This window comes from Trachypithecus francoisi, unplaced genomic scaffold (genome assembly GCF_009764315.1).
Source record: "Trachypithecus francoisi isolate TF-2019V2 unplaced genomic scaffold, Tfra_2.0 Lachesis_group12, whole genome shotgun sequence".
Classification (NCBI taxonomy): Eukaryota; Metazoa; Chordata; class Mammalia; order Primates; family Cercopithecidae; genus Trachypithecus; species Trachypithecus francoisi.
The window spans coordinates 66932772-66947486 of record NW_022681457.1 but is presented as its reverse complement, the minus strand read 5'-3'; the positions used below and the strand labels follow the sequence as shown (position 1 = coordinate 66947486).

General features: G+C 42.9%; 1 protein-coding gene across 1 annotated transcript in view; it reads right to left on the bottom strand.

The window, feature by feature from the left end:
* Positions 1–1771: 1771 nt before the first annotated feature.
* The window catches only part of ZNF570 (zinc finger protein 570), a 59646-nt gene continuing 46702 nt past the window's right edge, over positions 1772–14715 (bottom strand). The window contains exons 9-13 of the mRNA XM_033228866.1: positions 13296–13341; positions 9595–9721; positions 8688–8783; positions 3923–4925; positions 1772–2429 (exon numbers count right to left, since the gene is read on the bottom strand). Coding sequence (XP_033084757.1) covers positions 3943–4925; positions 8688–8783; positions 9595–9721; positions 13296–13341 — 1252 coding nt within the window. The 3' untranslated portion in view covers positions 1772–2429; positions 3923–3942. The remainder of the gene's footprint in view (positions 2430–3922; positions 4926–8687; positions 8784–9594; positions 9722–13295; positions 13342–14715) is intronic.

Below are 14715 nucleotides of genomic sequence, written 5' to 3'. Positions count from 1 at the left end.
CTATTGGGTTTTTCCCTGTCCATTTGGTGACTGCCTTCTCTCTGATCAGCTCTGCAAATATTTCCCCACAATCTATTATCTCTTGAGTTTGTCGATGGCATCTTTTGTCACCCAAAAGATTGTACCTTTTACGTAGTCAAATGTTTATTTCCTTTTTTCTTTTGCTTTTCTTTTTCTTTTTTTTTGAGATGGAGTCTTGCTCTGTTGCCCAGGCTGGAGTGCAGTGGCGCAATCTTAGGTCACTTCAACCCCTGCCTTCTGGGTTCAAGTGATTCTCCAGCCTCAGCCTCCCACATAGCTGGGACTACAGGCATGTGCCACCACACCCAGCTATTTTTTGTATTTTTAGTGGAGATGGGGGTTTCACCATGTTCACAAGACTAGTCTTGAACTCCTAACCTCAGGTGATCCACCTGCCTCAGCCTCCCAAAGTGTTGGGATTACAGGCATAAGCCACCACGCTCAGACTTCAAATGTTTATTTCTCAATAGCTTCTGAGTGTCCTGTGTTGGTAATCTCTCCCAATTCCTAGATTGTACATGTAGGCTCCTTTGATTTTAAGAATTCTGTTGCTTTAAAGTGTTACGTCTTAAATCCGCCCAGAATTTATTTTTGTGCTGTTAATCCAAATTTTCTTCCTTTAATATTAAAAGGTTCTTGTTCCAGAATTCTTTTTAAGTAAACTACTCTTTTCCCCTATGGTTTGAGATTCTACCTTTTTCACATATGAAAAATTTCATATATATCAAAGTCTATTTCTGAATTTTCTACTGTGTTCTAATGATGTATTTACCTGTTCCTTTGCCAATACAATATTAATTTCATTCGAATGACTTCATGTTGTCTTCTGGTATCTAGCATGGCATTTAATAATTTTTTAATTATGGATATACAATTGTTATATATATTTATTGGGTACATGAGATGTTTTGATACATGGTATGACTTTTTTCCTATTTTTTTCTCAATGATTCTCAAAAAAAAATCATTGAGATTTAGTCTAATTCCAAAAGAAGTACATATAAATTATTACATGTTTCTTGTCAGTATGGAGAAAGGCTCTTGATTTTGGTATCCTGCCTTTATAAAAAGTTAACTCAAAAAATAATTAGAGTCTTTTCTTTTATTGGTGTACAACCATATCACCAGTAAAAATGGATAGTTTTACCTTTTCTGCTGTTTATACCAATTCATTTCTTTTTATTGCCTTCACTGGAATCTCTAAGACAATGTTGAATTCCTGATTTTTAAAGATGGCTTTGGCATAATACATGCTTTGGGGTTTGGTTAATTTTTTTTTTTTTTAAGAAAAACCTCTTTAAGTGGTTACCATCTATTACATATTAACACATTCCATGAAATGCCTTCTCAGTATCTGTTGAAAGTTCATATGATTCTTCTTCTTTAAGTTGTTAATTTGATTGATGTGTTTCCTATTCCTGAACTGGCTTGACATTCTTGGGATGACTCTTACTATGTCATTCTTTGGGTATATAGCTGAATTCTATTTGCCAGTATTTTAATTATAATTTTTGTTTCTATATTCATGAGTAAGACTGGTCTGAAGTGTTCTTTTTTTTTTTTTTTTTTTTTCTTTTGACGGAGTTTTGCTCTTGTTGCCCAGGCTGGATGGCATGATCTCGGCTTACTGCAACCTCTGCCTCCTGGGTTCAAGCAATTCTCCTGCCTCAGCCTCCCAAGTAGCTGGGACTACAGGCGTGTGCCACCACACCTGGCTAATTGTTGTGTTTTTAGTAGAGATGGGGTTTCACCATCTTGGCCAGGCTGGTCTCGAACTCCTGACCTCATGATCCACCTGCCTCAGCCTCCCAAAGTGCTGGGGTTACAGGCGTGAGCCACTGCACCTGGCAGAAGTTTTCTTTTTTTTCAACTATCTGTATTTGATTTTGGTGTTAAAACTTATTCTGACTTAATAAAATAAATGAGGAGTATAGTTTATGGATTATATTATATCCATATAATAAATAACACTGGTATTACTCTTTCTTTAAAAGATAGATAGAACTAAGCATGAACTCTTCTGAGCCTGGAGCATTTTCCCATTATAGATCTTTAATAGCTTTTTCTGAGTTTTTCAATGGTAATTATTCTACCAAATTTTCTACTTCTTATTGCAGTTTTCATAATTTAAAGTTTATTAGAAAAGCATCCGCCTCCTCTGTTTAAAAAATATGTTGATTAGAATTGTATGAGTTATCTTTTTATCACTTAAAAAGTCATATCGATATCTGTGGTTATGTCTCCTTTCTCATTCTGGATCGGGCAGTCTTACATGGAGGCAAATCTTGAAAAACGTAGATTCCATGTGGCCATTTATTTTCTTACATGGATGACATGGCAACTCAGGGAAGCAGTCTTCTTTCCAAACATTGAAATAATGAAGACCTTGGGATTTAGTGTCCAGGACACTTGCAAGGAAATATAAATGAAAAAAAAATGAATATTCTTGAATTAATTTGCAGAAGAATAGAGAGTAGAGAAATTCTCCTTCAGTGGTCTATGCATGAAACATTTCTGAGTTATACAAACTGTATATAGAATAGAGTATCTATGCTACTATTTTGCTACAAGACATTTTAAGCAAGACTAAGAAAATATGAACAGTGTACTGTATACCAGGGTGACACTACATTTTGTCAAATAGTTTACAGTGTTTCATTTACCCAATATCAGGTTCTTAAACTGTTCCTTAGCTTGCATTTTTAACATAAATAACTACATTTTGGTAAAGTTTTTGGCCAAATTATCAAAATACATCTAAAAACACTGCAGAGACAATAACGACCTCTATAGCCATTTACGTGTTTTACAAAAAGTGGAAAAATGTAGCTGGTATAATAAATTCTTTTTTTTTTTTTTTTTTGAGACGGAGTCTCGCTCTGTCGCCCAGGCTGGAGTGCAGTGACCGGATCTTGGCTCACCGCAAGCTCCGCCTCCCGGGTTTAAGCCATTCTCCTGCCTCAGCCTCCCGAGCAGCTGGGACTACAGGCGCCCGCCACCTCGCCCGGCTAGTTTTTTTGTATTTTTTAGTAGAGACGGGGTTTCACCGGGTTAGGCAGGATGGTCTCGATCTCCTGACCTCGTGATCCGCCCGTCTCGGCCTCCCAAAGTGCTGGGATTACAGGCTTGAGCCACCGCGCCCGGCCAATAAATTCTTTTAAAGATAGTGGGCCATGTCGTTGTTGTTATTTTTTTTGTATTGTTAAGACATCAAAAGACGATGATATTTAAAGTGGAAAAGTTTTCTGAATGGCATTCTATATATTGTGTGATATGTGTCTGCTATTCAGATTTTATGTTAATTTCACATTTACAACTCCAAAATACAAATAGTGCTGATTGTATGGCTCACTGTGGAATATACCAGAGTATGCCTTTAAGTCTCTTCATAGATATTTTGTATTCTGTTGTTATTCCATTTAATACATTTTAAAATGTTTACATGCCAGGGAGACCATGCTTATGTTTTATAAAGTATTTTCCAGAAAAGTTTGTATCACAATTAGATCATGATTTCCATTATGATAAAACACTCTCGGTTGGGTGCGGTGGCTCACATCTGTAATCCCAGCACTTTGGAAGGCCAAGGCAGGCAGATCACAAGGTCAGGAGTTTGAGACCAGCCTGGCCAACATGGTGAAACCCTATCTCTACTAAAAATACAAAAATTAGCCAGGTGTGGTGGCAGGTGCCTGTAATCCCACCTACTTGGGAGACTGAGGCAGGAGAATTGCTTGAACCTGGGAGGCGGAGGTTGCAGTGAACGCAGATAGTGCCATTGCACTCCAGCCTGGGAAACAGAGAAAGAATCCAACTCAAAAAAAAAAAAAAAACACACATATACACTGTCCAAATTCATTAAAATGATAAGATTTCTCCTTAGGATAGATTCCCTACATACCATGAAACCAGATCTTTTGCTCAAGTATTTCCCACAATTATTAAGTTTTCATTCCTGTAGGCATTCTTCCGAGAATGAATTTTCTGATGTCTGCTGAGGTTTGGCTTCTGGTAGAAAGCTTTCCCACATTCATTGCACCCATAGGGCTTCTCTCCTGTGTGAGTTCTCCAATGTTTATTGAGGCAGGACTTCTGGCTGAAGGATTTTCCACATTCTCTGCAACGATAGGGTCTTTCTCCTGTGTGCATTTTTCGATGTACATTGAGGTATGACTTCTCACCAAATGATTTCCCGCATTCACTGCAGACAAAGGGTCTCTCTCCTGTGTGTGTTCTCTGATGTTCTGTGCGGTGTGACTTCTGGGTAAAGGCTTTCCCACAAAAGAAACATTCAAAGGGTCTTACCCCAGTGTGAATTCTCTGGTGTTTGATGAGGGTTGACTTATGTGAAAAGGCTTTCCCACAGTCAGTGCAGCCATAAGGCTTCTCCCCAGTGTGACTTCTCTGATGCCTAATGAATTCAGACTTGTAGCAGAAGGCTTTCCCACACTCACTACAGACGTGGGGTTTTTCTGTAGGTGGAACCCTCTTCCGTTTGTACACCAGAGAATCACTTACTGCTGGTTTATACGTAAGTGCCGGGTTCTGGGTGAAAGCTTTCTCACAGTGACTGCAACCCCAGAGCTTTTCTCCATTAGGTCGTCTACCATGGTGTATACGCTGAAGCAATTTCTCATAACCATAACACTCATCTTGCTTTTTTGCACAGTTTCTCTTAAAACCAATCAAGTCTAAATTATGGTTCAAATTCTTTCCACAAGGGTTCCAGTTGTTAGGGCTCTGGATTGAAGAAAAAAGGTCAGTGCTCAGAAGTGATATTTTCCCAAACTTACTATATTCACGGCTTTTTTCCTTGGGCAGTGTTTTCTTGCTTATGGCTGCGCCTTGCCTCAAAAGCATGTCTTGCCGTCTTTTCCTCTGGATATTAACTTGCCAGATGTCTTCTGGAGAAAGTACAGTGAATCATCCTTATGAAACTTCATACTACTTGAGAAATGCTCTCAAAATTTAAAGAGTGCACAGCACACAAATAGAGAACATGAACCATAACCCAAAGCACAAACGCAGGGAAGAGTGTTCTGTGAGGAAACAGGATTCTGAACACTGGCACAAATGGAATACAATGTACCATAGAGTATAGAGACCAATAATTTCAAAGAAAATAGGATATTACAGAGCAGAGGTTGGCAAACTTATTTTTAAGGGGTCAGAAAGTAAAGGCTTTGTGGGCCATATGGTCTCCGTCACAATGACTCAACTCTCCCACCATACCATGAAATATAGACAATATGTAAACATAAGAATGTGGCTGTGTTCTAACAAAACTTTATTCACAAAGCAGGTGGCCAATCGGCAGGCCATAGTTTGCTGATCCCTGTTATAGAAGAAAGAAGGTGAAATGTTATACAATACCTTGCTATCCGGCATGTGGGTTTTCAAGTGGCAATTTTGGCCTTACTTGGAGCTTGTTAGATGTGCAGAATCTGAGGCCCCACCCCAGACCTACTTAATCAGAATCTGCATTTTAACAAGATGCCCTGGTGATTCCAAACACCTTGGAGTTTAACAAGCACTGGTATAGCAGTCATCCAAGGGTGTATCATGTCGGGCTAGTTAGTTACAATATAAATGGCAAAGCACTCTAAGGCGAACCAGATTAAAAAATAAAGTCAACAAAGCTAACTGGGACTTAAGCAAGAGTTCTTAACTTGGTAGGCAGAAATCAGCGGGCTTGTGAACTTCAATAGAAAAGAAATCGGCCGGGCGCGGTGGCTCAAGCCTGTAATCCCAGCACTTTGGGAGGCCGAGACGGGCGGATCACGAGGTCAGCAGATCGAGACCATCCTGGCTAACACGGTGAAACCCCGTCTCCACTAAAAAATACAAAAAACTAGCCGGGCGAGGTGGCGGGCGCCTGAAGTCCCAGCTACTCGGGAGGCTGAGGCAGGAGAATGGCGGAAACCCGGGAGGCGGAGCTTGCAGTGAGCTGAGATCCGGCCACTGCACTCCAGCCTGGGCGACAGAGCGAAACTCCGTCTCACAAAAAAAAAAAAAAAAGAAAGAAAGAAAAGAAATTACATTTTTGTTTTCACTGAGTTCCAACTACAATTGAACATTTCCTTTGACTATCAATATAAGCAACAAAACACAGTAGTATCAGCACTTCCTGTGACTTGATACTAGTTTGTGAATATTATTTTCAGGTCACATTATTATGTTTATAATCATCTCTTCTTTGAGATCATGACAGTTATTAGACCTGATGCTGGGTCTCATTAATGTATAAATAAAAAAGTACATCCACTATTATATTGCACATTTTGAAAATATTTTGAAGCCGGGCATGGTGGCTTACGCCTGTAATCCCAGCACTTTGGGAGGCAAAGGCAGGTGGATCACCTGAGGTCAGGAGTCAGAGACCAGCCTGACCAACATGGTGAAACCCAGTCTCTACTAAAAATACAAAATAAGCTGGGTGTGGTGGCACATGCCTGTAGTCCCAGCTACCCAGGAGGCTGAGGCAGGAGAATCACTTGAACCCAGGAGGTGGAGGCTGCAGTGAGCCGAGATCACGCCATCGCACTCCGGCATGGGTAACAGAGCGAAACCTCCATCTAAAAAAAAAAAAAAAAAGAAAAGAAAATATTTTGATAACTATTTTCTATAATCTTATGAATTTTATTGTATTTTTATACATAGAGGTGAGGTCTACAGCCTTCAAAAGAATGCCTAAGAAGTCCATGGCACAAAAATAATTCATCACCCCTCACTTAAAGATATTCAGTCATGAGACAATCTGGGTCTGATTTTAGGAGATATCAGTGGAAAATTAAAAGTGGGGCCAGGCGTGACGGCTCATGCCAGTAATCCCAGCACTTTCGGAGGCTAAGGCAGGTGGATCATGAAGTCAGATCAAGACCAGCCTGGCCAGGATGGTGAAACCCCATCTCTACTAAAAATACAAAAATTAGCCGGGCGTGGTGGCATGTGCCTGTAATCCCAGCTACTTGGGAGGCTGAGGCAGAGAATTGCTTAAACCCAGGAGGCAGAGGTTGCAGTTAGCTGAGATGGTGCCACTGCACTCCAGCCTGAGCGACAGAACGAAATTTCATCTGAAAAAAAAAAAAAGTGGAGAAGGACTGGGCATGGTGACTCATGCCAGTATTTCCAGCACTTTGGGAGGCCGAAGCAGGTAGACTTCTTGAGCCCAAGAGTTTGAGACCAGCCTGAGCGGCATTCCAAAACCTCTTCTCTACAAAAAAATATGAAAACTAGCCAGGTGTGGTAGCGCGAATGTAATCCCAGTTACTCAGGAGGTTAAGTGGTAGAAGGATCACTTGAGCCCAGGAGGTCGAGGCTGCAGTGAACCATGATCATGCCACTGCACTCCAGCCTGGGTGACAGAGTGAGACCCTGTCTCAAAAAAAAAAAAAAAAAAAAAAAGCAGAGAGGAAGATTTAAAGCCGTTTCTCAGAAGAAAAAAAAATCAACAAAACCACACATATGAATGGAACAGTTAAGAGTGAGTGGTAAAGGCAGAAGATTCAAAATGACCACACGGTAGCAAAGCTCTGGAATAAAAAGCAAGATGAAGTGGTGTGTGTGTGCGTGTGTGTGTGTGAGTGTGAGTGTGTGGCAGGGGTGGCAAGGACAAATGAAGATGATTTTAGTTTTTGACACACAAAGAACAGGGTAAGTGCACACCTGTAGTGTAATCCACAGACTAATTAAATGTGGGGCTGGGCAGAGCAAGGGGGAGAAAGGGGCCAACACGGCAAAAAGGCTGGTTGTGAGGATCATGTACTCTCAGAATGGGTGAGTTCTTTGAGAGGGTTACACCACTGGAAAGAGAACCAAGTTATGGAAAACAGAAAATGCAATAGTTCCTTGGAAGGAAAACGCTGGGTTTGAGCCAGGGAAATAGATAATAACAGAGCAGTCGGAAAAACAGAGGCTGACTAGATACATTCTTGTGGAATTTGCAGTTATGAAATTTTCAGAAGCGGAGAAGAAAAGAAAAGCAGGGCAACTGATAACCAGGATACCACAGTCTCAGGACAGCTGAAGAGCACACTTTAATGGAGAAACACACACCAGAGAGCGCCAGAAGCAGAAGTTCCAAGGCACCACTAAGAATGGGCCATCCATCAACCCCAGGGTACCATGGGCATTGCTGGAATGTCTCACAGAGCTGAAGGGAGAGGGGCAGTGAGTCTGAGTGTTCATCAGCAGTGGTTAAGATGGGCCCAGCTCAGGCATTTCCTTCACACCTCCTCACCCCAACATGGAATTCACCGCTTCCTCTTCTCTGATCCCAGTCATCTGTCTATGGGAGTGATTTAAATTTGAGTGCAGAAATTAGGGAAAGCAGGTAGCTCTGAAGCATTTCATCTGGAAAGTGTCAGAACACAGAATAGGAAGCAGGAATAGGAGAATCACAGAAGATTTTATTTGTAAGAATACCTGCATGTGAAAGATTCTGGAGAAAGAGAGATGGACCGAGCACTTAAGGGCAGAGGTGCAATCAAGTAGAGCTGAGAAAAACACTCAGATTCAGGCGTTGGGGTTGCATGGAGGTTAAAGAGGCATTAATATAGCTGAAGTTCTCAGAGGAATGTCAAGGCTTTTAAGAGAAGAATGCTGAACAAAATTCCAAAGGTGCCAGCCTCCTTCAGTACCCCTTTTGCTAGATTTATTACACTTACCCCAACAGTGGCAGCCCGGGCGTGCTGCCTCACCAATCCATGGTGCTTCTTCCTGCTCCAGCCTGAGGATCACATCTGGTTTGGTGCCTTCATAACCTGTTCCAGGGAAATGATCCAGGCCTTGGACTGAGCTCCTTGGTCTTCAGGGCCTCTCAGGCAGCTTTAAAGGCTGCACAACAGATGTTATACTTGGGAGGGGACTAAACACACACCTTGTCCAGAACCAAATGGAATCAGTAATCCAGGACCACAGAAACTCAAGCTATACCCACTGAGGCAGCAGCACAGGGTAAGAATGCATTCTGTGCCGCCAGAACACTGAGGTTCAAATCCTGACTCTGTTATCTACTAGCTGGGTGACTCTGGGCAAGTTACTTCACCTCTCTGTACCTCAATTTCCAAATCTGTAAAAAAGTGGTACTAATAGTAACTACCTCATAAGGCTTTTATGAGGATGAAATAAGTTAATATTTTTAAAGTGGCTAAAACAGTTTCTGGCACATAGAAAATGCTAGATAATTATTAAATAAATATTTCAGAGGCTCTAGGTACTTCAGTTGCTTTTTTTTTTTTTTTTTTGAGATGGAGTTTCACTCTTGTTGCCCAGGCTGGAATGCAATGGTGTGATCTCAGCTCACTGCAACCTCCGCCTCCCGGGTTCAAGTGATTCTCCTGCCTCAGTCTCCCAAGTAGCTGGGATTACAGGCACCCGCTACCACACCTAGCTAATTTTTGTATTTTTAGTAGAGACACGGTTCACCATGTTGGCCAGGCTGGTTTCAAACTCCTGACATCAGGTGATTCACCTGCCTCGGCCTCCCAAAGCACTCCAGTTGCTTTTAGCAACTGAGAAAGGAAAGGTGGTCATTCGAACATAATCTGCATTGTATGGTGAAGGTGTTCTTACCCACTGAGACAAGGTTGCTATAGGTTTCCAGCATCACATCCCGGTACAGGGCCCTTTGAGCAGGACTCAGCCGGTGCCACTCCTCTTGGGTGAAGCCCACAACTACATCTTTGAATGACACAGGTGTCTGTTGAAACAAAAATGACATTGAGTCATGTAGAAAAAAATGTTTGTGCATGGCCAGGCATGGTGGCTCATGCCTGTAATCCCAGCACTTTGGGAGGCCAAGGCAGGAAGATCAGGAGTTCAAGACCAGCCTGGCAAACATGGTGAAACCCCATCTATACTAAAAATACAAAAATTAGCCAGGCATGGTGGTGCACACTTGTAATCCCAGCTACTTGGGAGGCTGAGGTGGGAGAATCACTTGAACCTAAGTGGCGGAGGTTGCAGTGAGCCGAGATCGCACCACTACACTCTAGCTTGGGCTATAGAGCAAGACTCCATCTCAAAAAAAGAAAAAAAAGAAAAAAGAAAAAAGTTTGTGCAAGAGATGGTGCTGATTTCCATAATGTTTATGTTAGAGCTTATTATCTATCTGGAAGCTCTTTTATATTCTTGGCTTTGTGTTAGATATGGTGGGGAAAACGAAAATCATATTGGAAGCTATCTACCATTGCCATTCACACTTTGAGTCAACAAACATTGAAGACCCACTGTGTGTTGCTGGGATCACAATCATAGATGGGTCCTGACCTCAAGAAGCTCACTGTCTGGCACAGAGAGAGCAACATGTAAAGCCATCAGGGTAAAAGTGTCACAAGAGCTGTGATGGCAGGACATCTAGGCTATGGCATACAGAGAAGCGAATGGTCTGTTAAATTTTTTGGGTCCGGTTAGGCTTCAGAGCCCAGGGATATGGAAAGCTGAGTCTCCCCAGGAAGACGGAAAACTGCATTCTATGCAGGGGAGCAGTGGGAACAAAGACTGGGGGGCAAAATGATGATTTTAGGGGTGGCAAGTTACCTCTTAACAAGAGAAAAGCATGCAGAGGTCGGCCAGCAATGAAATGATGGGCTAAGGGCTGGGCATGGTGGCTTACCCCCTGTAATCTCAGCACTTTAGGAGGCCGAGGTGGGTGGATCACCTGAGGTCAGGTGTTCAAGACAAGCCTGGCCAACATGGTGAAACCCCATCTCTATTAAAAATAGAAAAATTAGCCAGACATGGTGGTGGGTGCCTGTAGTCCCAGCTACTCAGGAGGCTAAGGCAGGAGAATCACTAGAACCTGGGAAGCAGAGATTGCAGTGAGCTGAGATTGTGCCATTACACTGCAGCCTGGAGGCCAGGCCGAGACTCCGACTCAAAAAAAAAAAAAAAAAGAAAGAAATGATGGACTTTAGGACAATGGAGACCCTATCCAAGAAGAAGTATATGCAGAAAACATATTCTAGAAGGCATGAGGTAAGCTTCTTGCATTCTATGTGAAGTGGTATAATGATAACTCTAAATAAACTGTGAAAAGTTAAAGACATATATTGTATCCATAGAGTAACCACTAAATCATAATGAGAGGTGTACCTGATATAAATAAACAGAATTCTGAAAACTGTTCCATTCATCTACAATAGCACAACAAAAGAGAGGAAAGAAGAAATAGAGGAACGAAAGAGTAGATGGGATAAGTAGAAAACAGACACGAAAATGACAGATATAAATCCTACTATACCAATAATGTAATTTAATAAACATTAAATGTAATATAATTTAATATAAGACTGAACACTCCAGGCCAGGCACGGTGGCTCATGACTGTAATCCAAGCACTTCAGGAGGTTGAGGCAGGAGAATCGCTTGAAGCTGGGAGGCAGAAGTTTCAGTGAGCCCAGAAAGTGCCACTGCACTCTACCCTGGGTAATAAAATGAGACTCTGTCTCAAAAAAAAAAAAAAAAAAAAAAAAAAAAAAGACTCAACACTCCAAAAAGGCAGAGATCGTCAGACTGAATAAAAAAAAAAATGCTGCCTACAAGAGATGCACTTTCAATGTAAACTCACAGGCAGTTTTAAAGCCAATGGATGGAAAGAGAAGTGTGGTGGGTGACCTGGAGGGAAGTGAGAGGAAAGACCCCTATAGTAACCTGTGTGAAAGGTGATGTTCACAAGCAGGACAGTAACCATTAGAGAAAGAGAACGCTGTAAAGAAGAGCAGACCCCATTCTGCATGGGGTGATTATTTCACGTTGCACGATGCCTGTACCAAAACATGTTGCCGTAAATACACACACCTACTATGTAGCCACAAAAATAAAACAACAAAACAAAAAAAGGAGAGGTGGCGGGCGCCTGTAGTCCCAGCTGCTCAGGAGGCTGAGGCAGGAGAGTGGCGTGAACCCGGGAGACAGAGCTTGCAGTGAGCCGAGATCGCGCCACTGCACTCTAGCCTAGGTGATAGAGCAAGACTCCGTCTCAAAAATAAAAAGAGAAAAAGAAAAAAAGAATTGATAGCTCTGGAGATCCCAGCATAAGTTGTGAAGGAGCAGGACAGTCACTGAGGGAGACCCATGGGTACCCGCCTAGGAAGGTCCTGGTGATCCTGTCTTTAAGTGACTGTGTGGTAAAGAATTTGACCTTGCCAAAAGAGAGGTGTGGCCTTTGCCCTCAGCTCCTGGGAAGTAATCTCTATACTCTTGGAATGTCCTCAGAGTGTCCTTGTTTACCTAGTGGCCTTGGGTCACACTAGATAGTCTAATGATGTGGTTTATAATGAGGGCTTTGGGTCACAGGCATCAGCTTAACCTCTTGGAAGGGCTGGAAACTGAGGTCAGCAGTGGGAACAGTCAAGCCTTTCTACATGATCAACCACCAATAAAAAGTGGACACCAGGGCTTAGGTGCACTTTCCTGGTTGGCAAGCCTCCATGTGTATTGGCACACATTACTGCTGGGAGGAATTAGCACTGTTTTGGGCTCCCTTAGGAGAGGACAGAAGTTCTATGTGTGGAACTCTCCTAAACTCTGCTTCATGGGCCTCTTCTCTTGGTTGATTTTACTTACTTACTTACTTAATTTTGAGACGGAGTCTTGCTGTGTTGCCCAGGCTGGAGTGCAGTGGCACAATCTCAGCTAACTACAACCTCCATCTCCTGGGCTCAAGAGATTCTCCTGCCTCAGCCTCCCGAGTAGCTGGGAATACAGGCATGCACCACCATGCCCAGCTAATTTTTGTATTTTTTTTAGTAGAGACAGCGTTTCACCATGTTGGCCAGGCTGGTCTCAAACTCCTGACCTCAGGTGATCCAACTGCCTTGGCCTCCCAAAGTGCTGAGATTACAGGTATGAGCTACCACTAGTGGCCAGCTTAAAATCTTTCTGAGAATTATCCTTGGCCAAAGGGTACTGCACCATCCAAGGATATCTACCCTCCTTGAGGTAGCCTACAATCATTAGTTGATTTCAGAATATAAAAGCCTCCTTGCCTCCATTCACAACAATGCTGAAGGCCATCCCAGCTCCAGAGTATAAGATTTGCTGAGACCTCTGTTCAACAACTCCCTCAGCCCATTTGAGCTTCCCTCACTGCCTTACAGGTGTTCTAAGAGCCTGCCTAATAAACCTCCGGTGAGAAAAATCTCCATCTATGAGTCAGCTTCCCTGAGAACCCAGCCTGTATGTACAAACTGTACATACTTACAATGCATACTTTTTTTTTCTAGGACAGCTTCCCCAGTAAGGAAAACTGGGTTACTTAATGTGATACTCACCTGGTACTCGATCATTTTCTGCTGTTCTTGGAAAAAGATCTGACACCTGTAGACATGTAGGGGGAAGAAGATGGAGAAAGAGAACAGAGAACAGAGTGTAAGGGACTAGGCCTGTCTTGGAAATTGCAAATTTCCTTTGTAAATCTTGTACAAAAATCCATGCTTTTAGCTGGGTGTGGTGGCTCACACCTTATTTGAGGCCAGGAGCTACAGACCAGCCTGGACAATATGGCAAAACGCTGTCTCTACAAAAAAAGAGAAAAAATTAGCCAGGCATGGTGTTGCACACCTATAGTCCCAGCTATCCAGGAGGCTGAGGTGGGGGGATCCCTTGAGCCTAGGAGGTCAAAGCCGCAGTGAGCCATGATCCTACTACTGCAATCTGGCCTGAGTGACAGAGTAAGACCCTGTCTCAAAAATTAAATAAATAAATAAACAAATAAATATCCTTTATCTCTTACTTGTTTCAAATACTTTGAAATATTGTACAGGTCATAAAGCGTAGACCATAAAGCAAGGTTGCCATAGTATCTAAATGCCCCACACCCCAAGACATTTAATGATTATAAAAGGAAAAGAAGTAACTTTTCCTTGGAAAAACTTGGCAGTATCGCTTAATCAAGTGATCAGTTAACGTGACCAGTAATGAGATATAAGACATCATTGGCCGGGCGCGGTGGCTCAAGCCTGTAATCCCAGCACTTTGGGAGGCCGAGACGGGCGGATCATGAGGTCAGGAGATCGAGACCCTCCTGGCTAATACAGTGAAACCCCGTCTCTACTAAAAATACAAAAACTAGCCGGGCGAGGTGGCGGGCGCCTGTAGTCCCAGCTACTCGGGAGGCTGAGGCAGGAGAATGGCGTGAACCCGGGAGGCGGAGCTTGCAGTGAGCTGAGATCCGGCCACTGCACTCCAGCCTGGGCGACAGAGCGAGACTCCGCCTCAAAAAAAAAAAAGACATCATGTGCCTCCTGATATAATGCACTGTGAAGGGTACAACATCCCTTCTGTGGTGTTCACACCCCAAATGCATACCTGAACCTAATCAATGAAGAGAGACATCAGACAAAACCATACTGAGTTACAATATACAAAATAACCTACCTATACTCTTCAAAAATGTCGACTTCATGGAAGATGAAGACTGAGAAACTGCTCCTGATTAAAGGAGACTAAAAGGATGTGACGCCTGAAGGCAGCATATGATCCTGGATTGGATCCTGGGATGGAAAAAGAAAAGTTGCTATAGGGCCAGGCACAGTGGCTCACGCCTGTAATCCCAGCACTTTGGGAGGCCGAGGTGCGCGGATCGCCTGAGGTCAGGAGTTTGAGACCAGCCTGGCCAAGGTGGTGAAACCTCGCCTCTACTAAAAATACACAAATTAGCCGGGCGTGGTGGCAGGCGCCTCTAATCCCAGC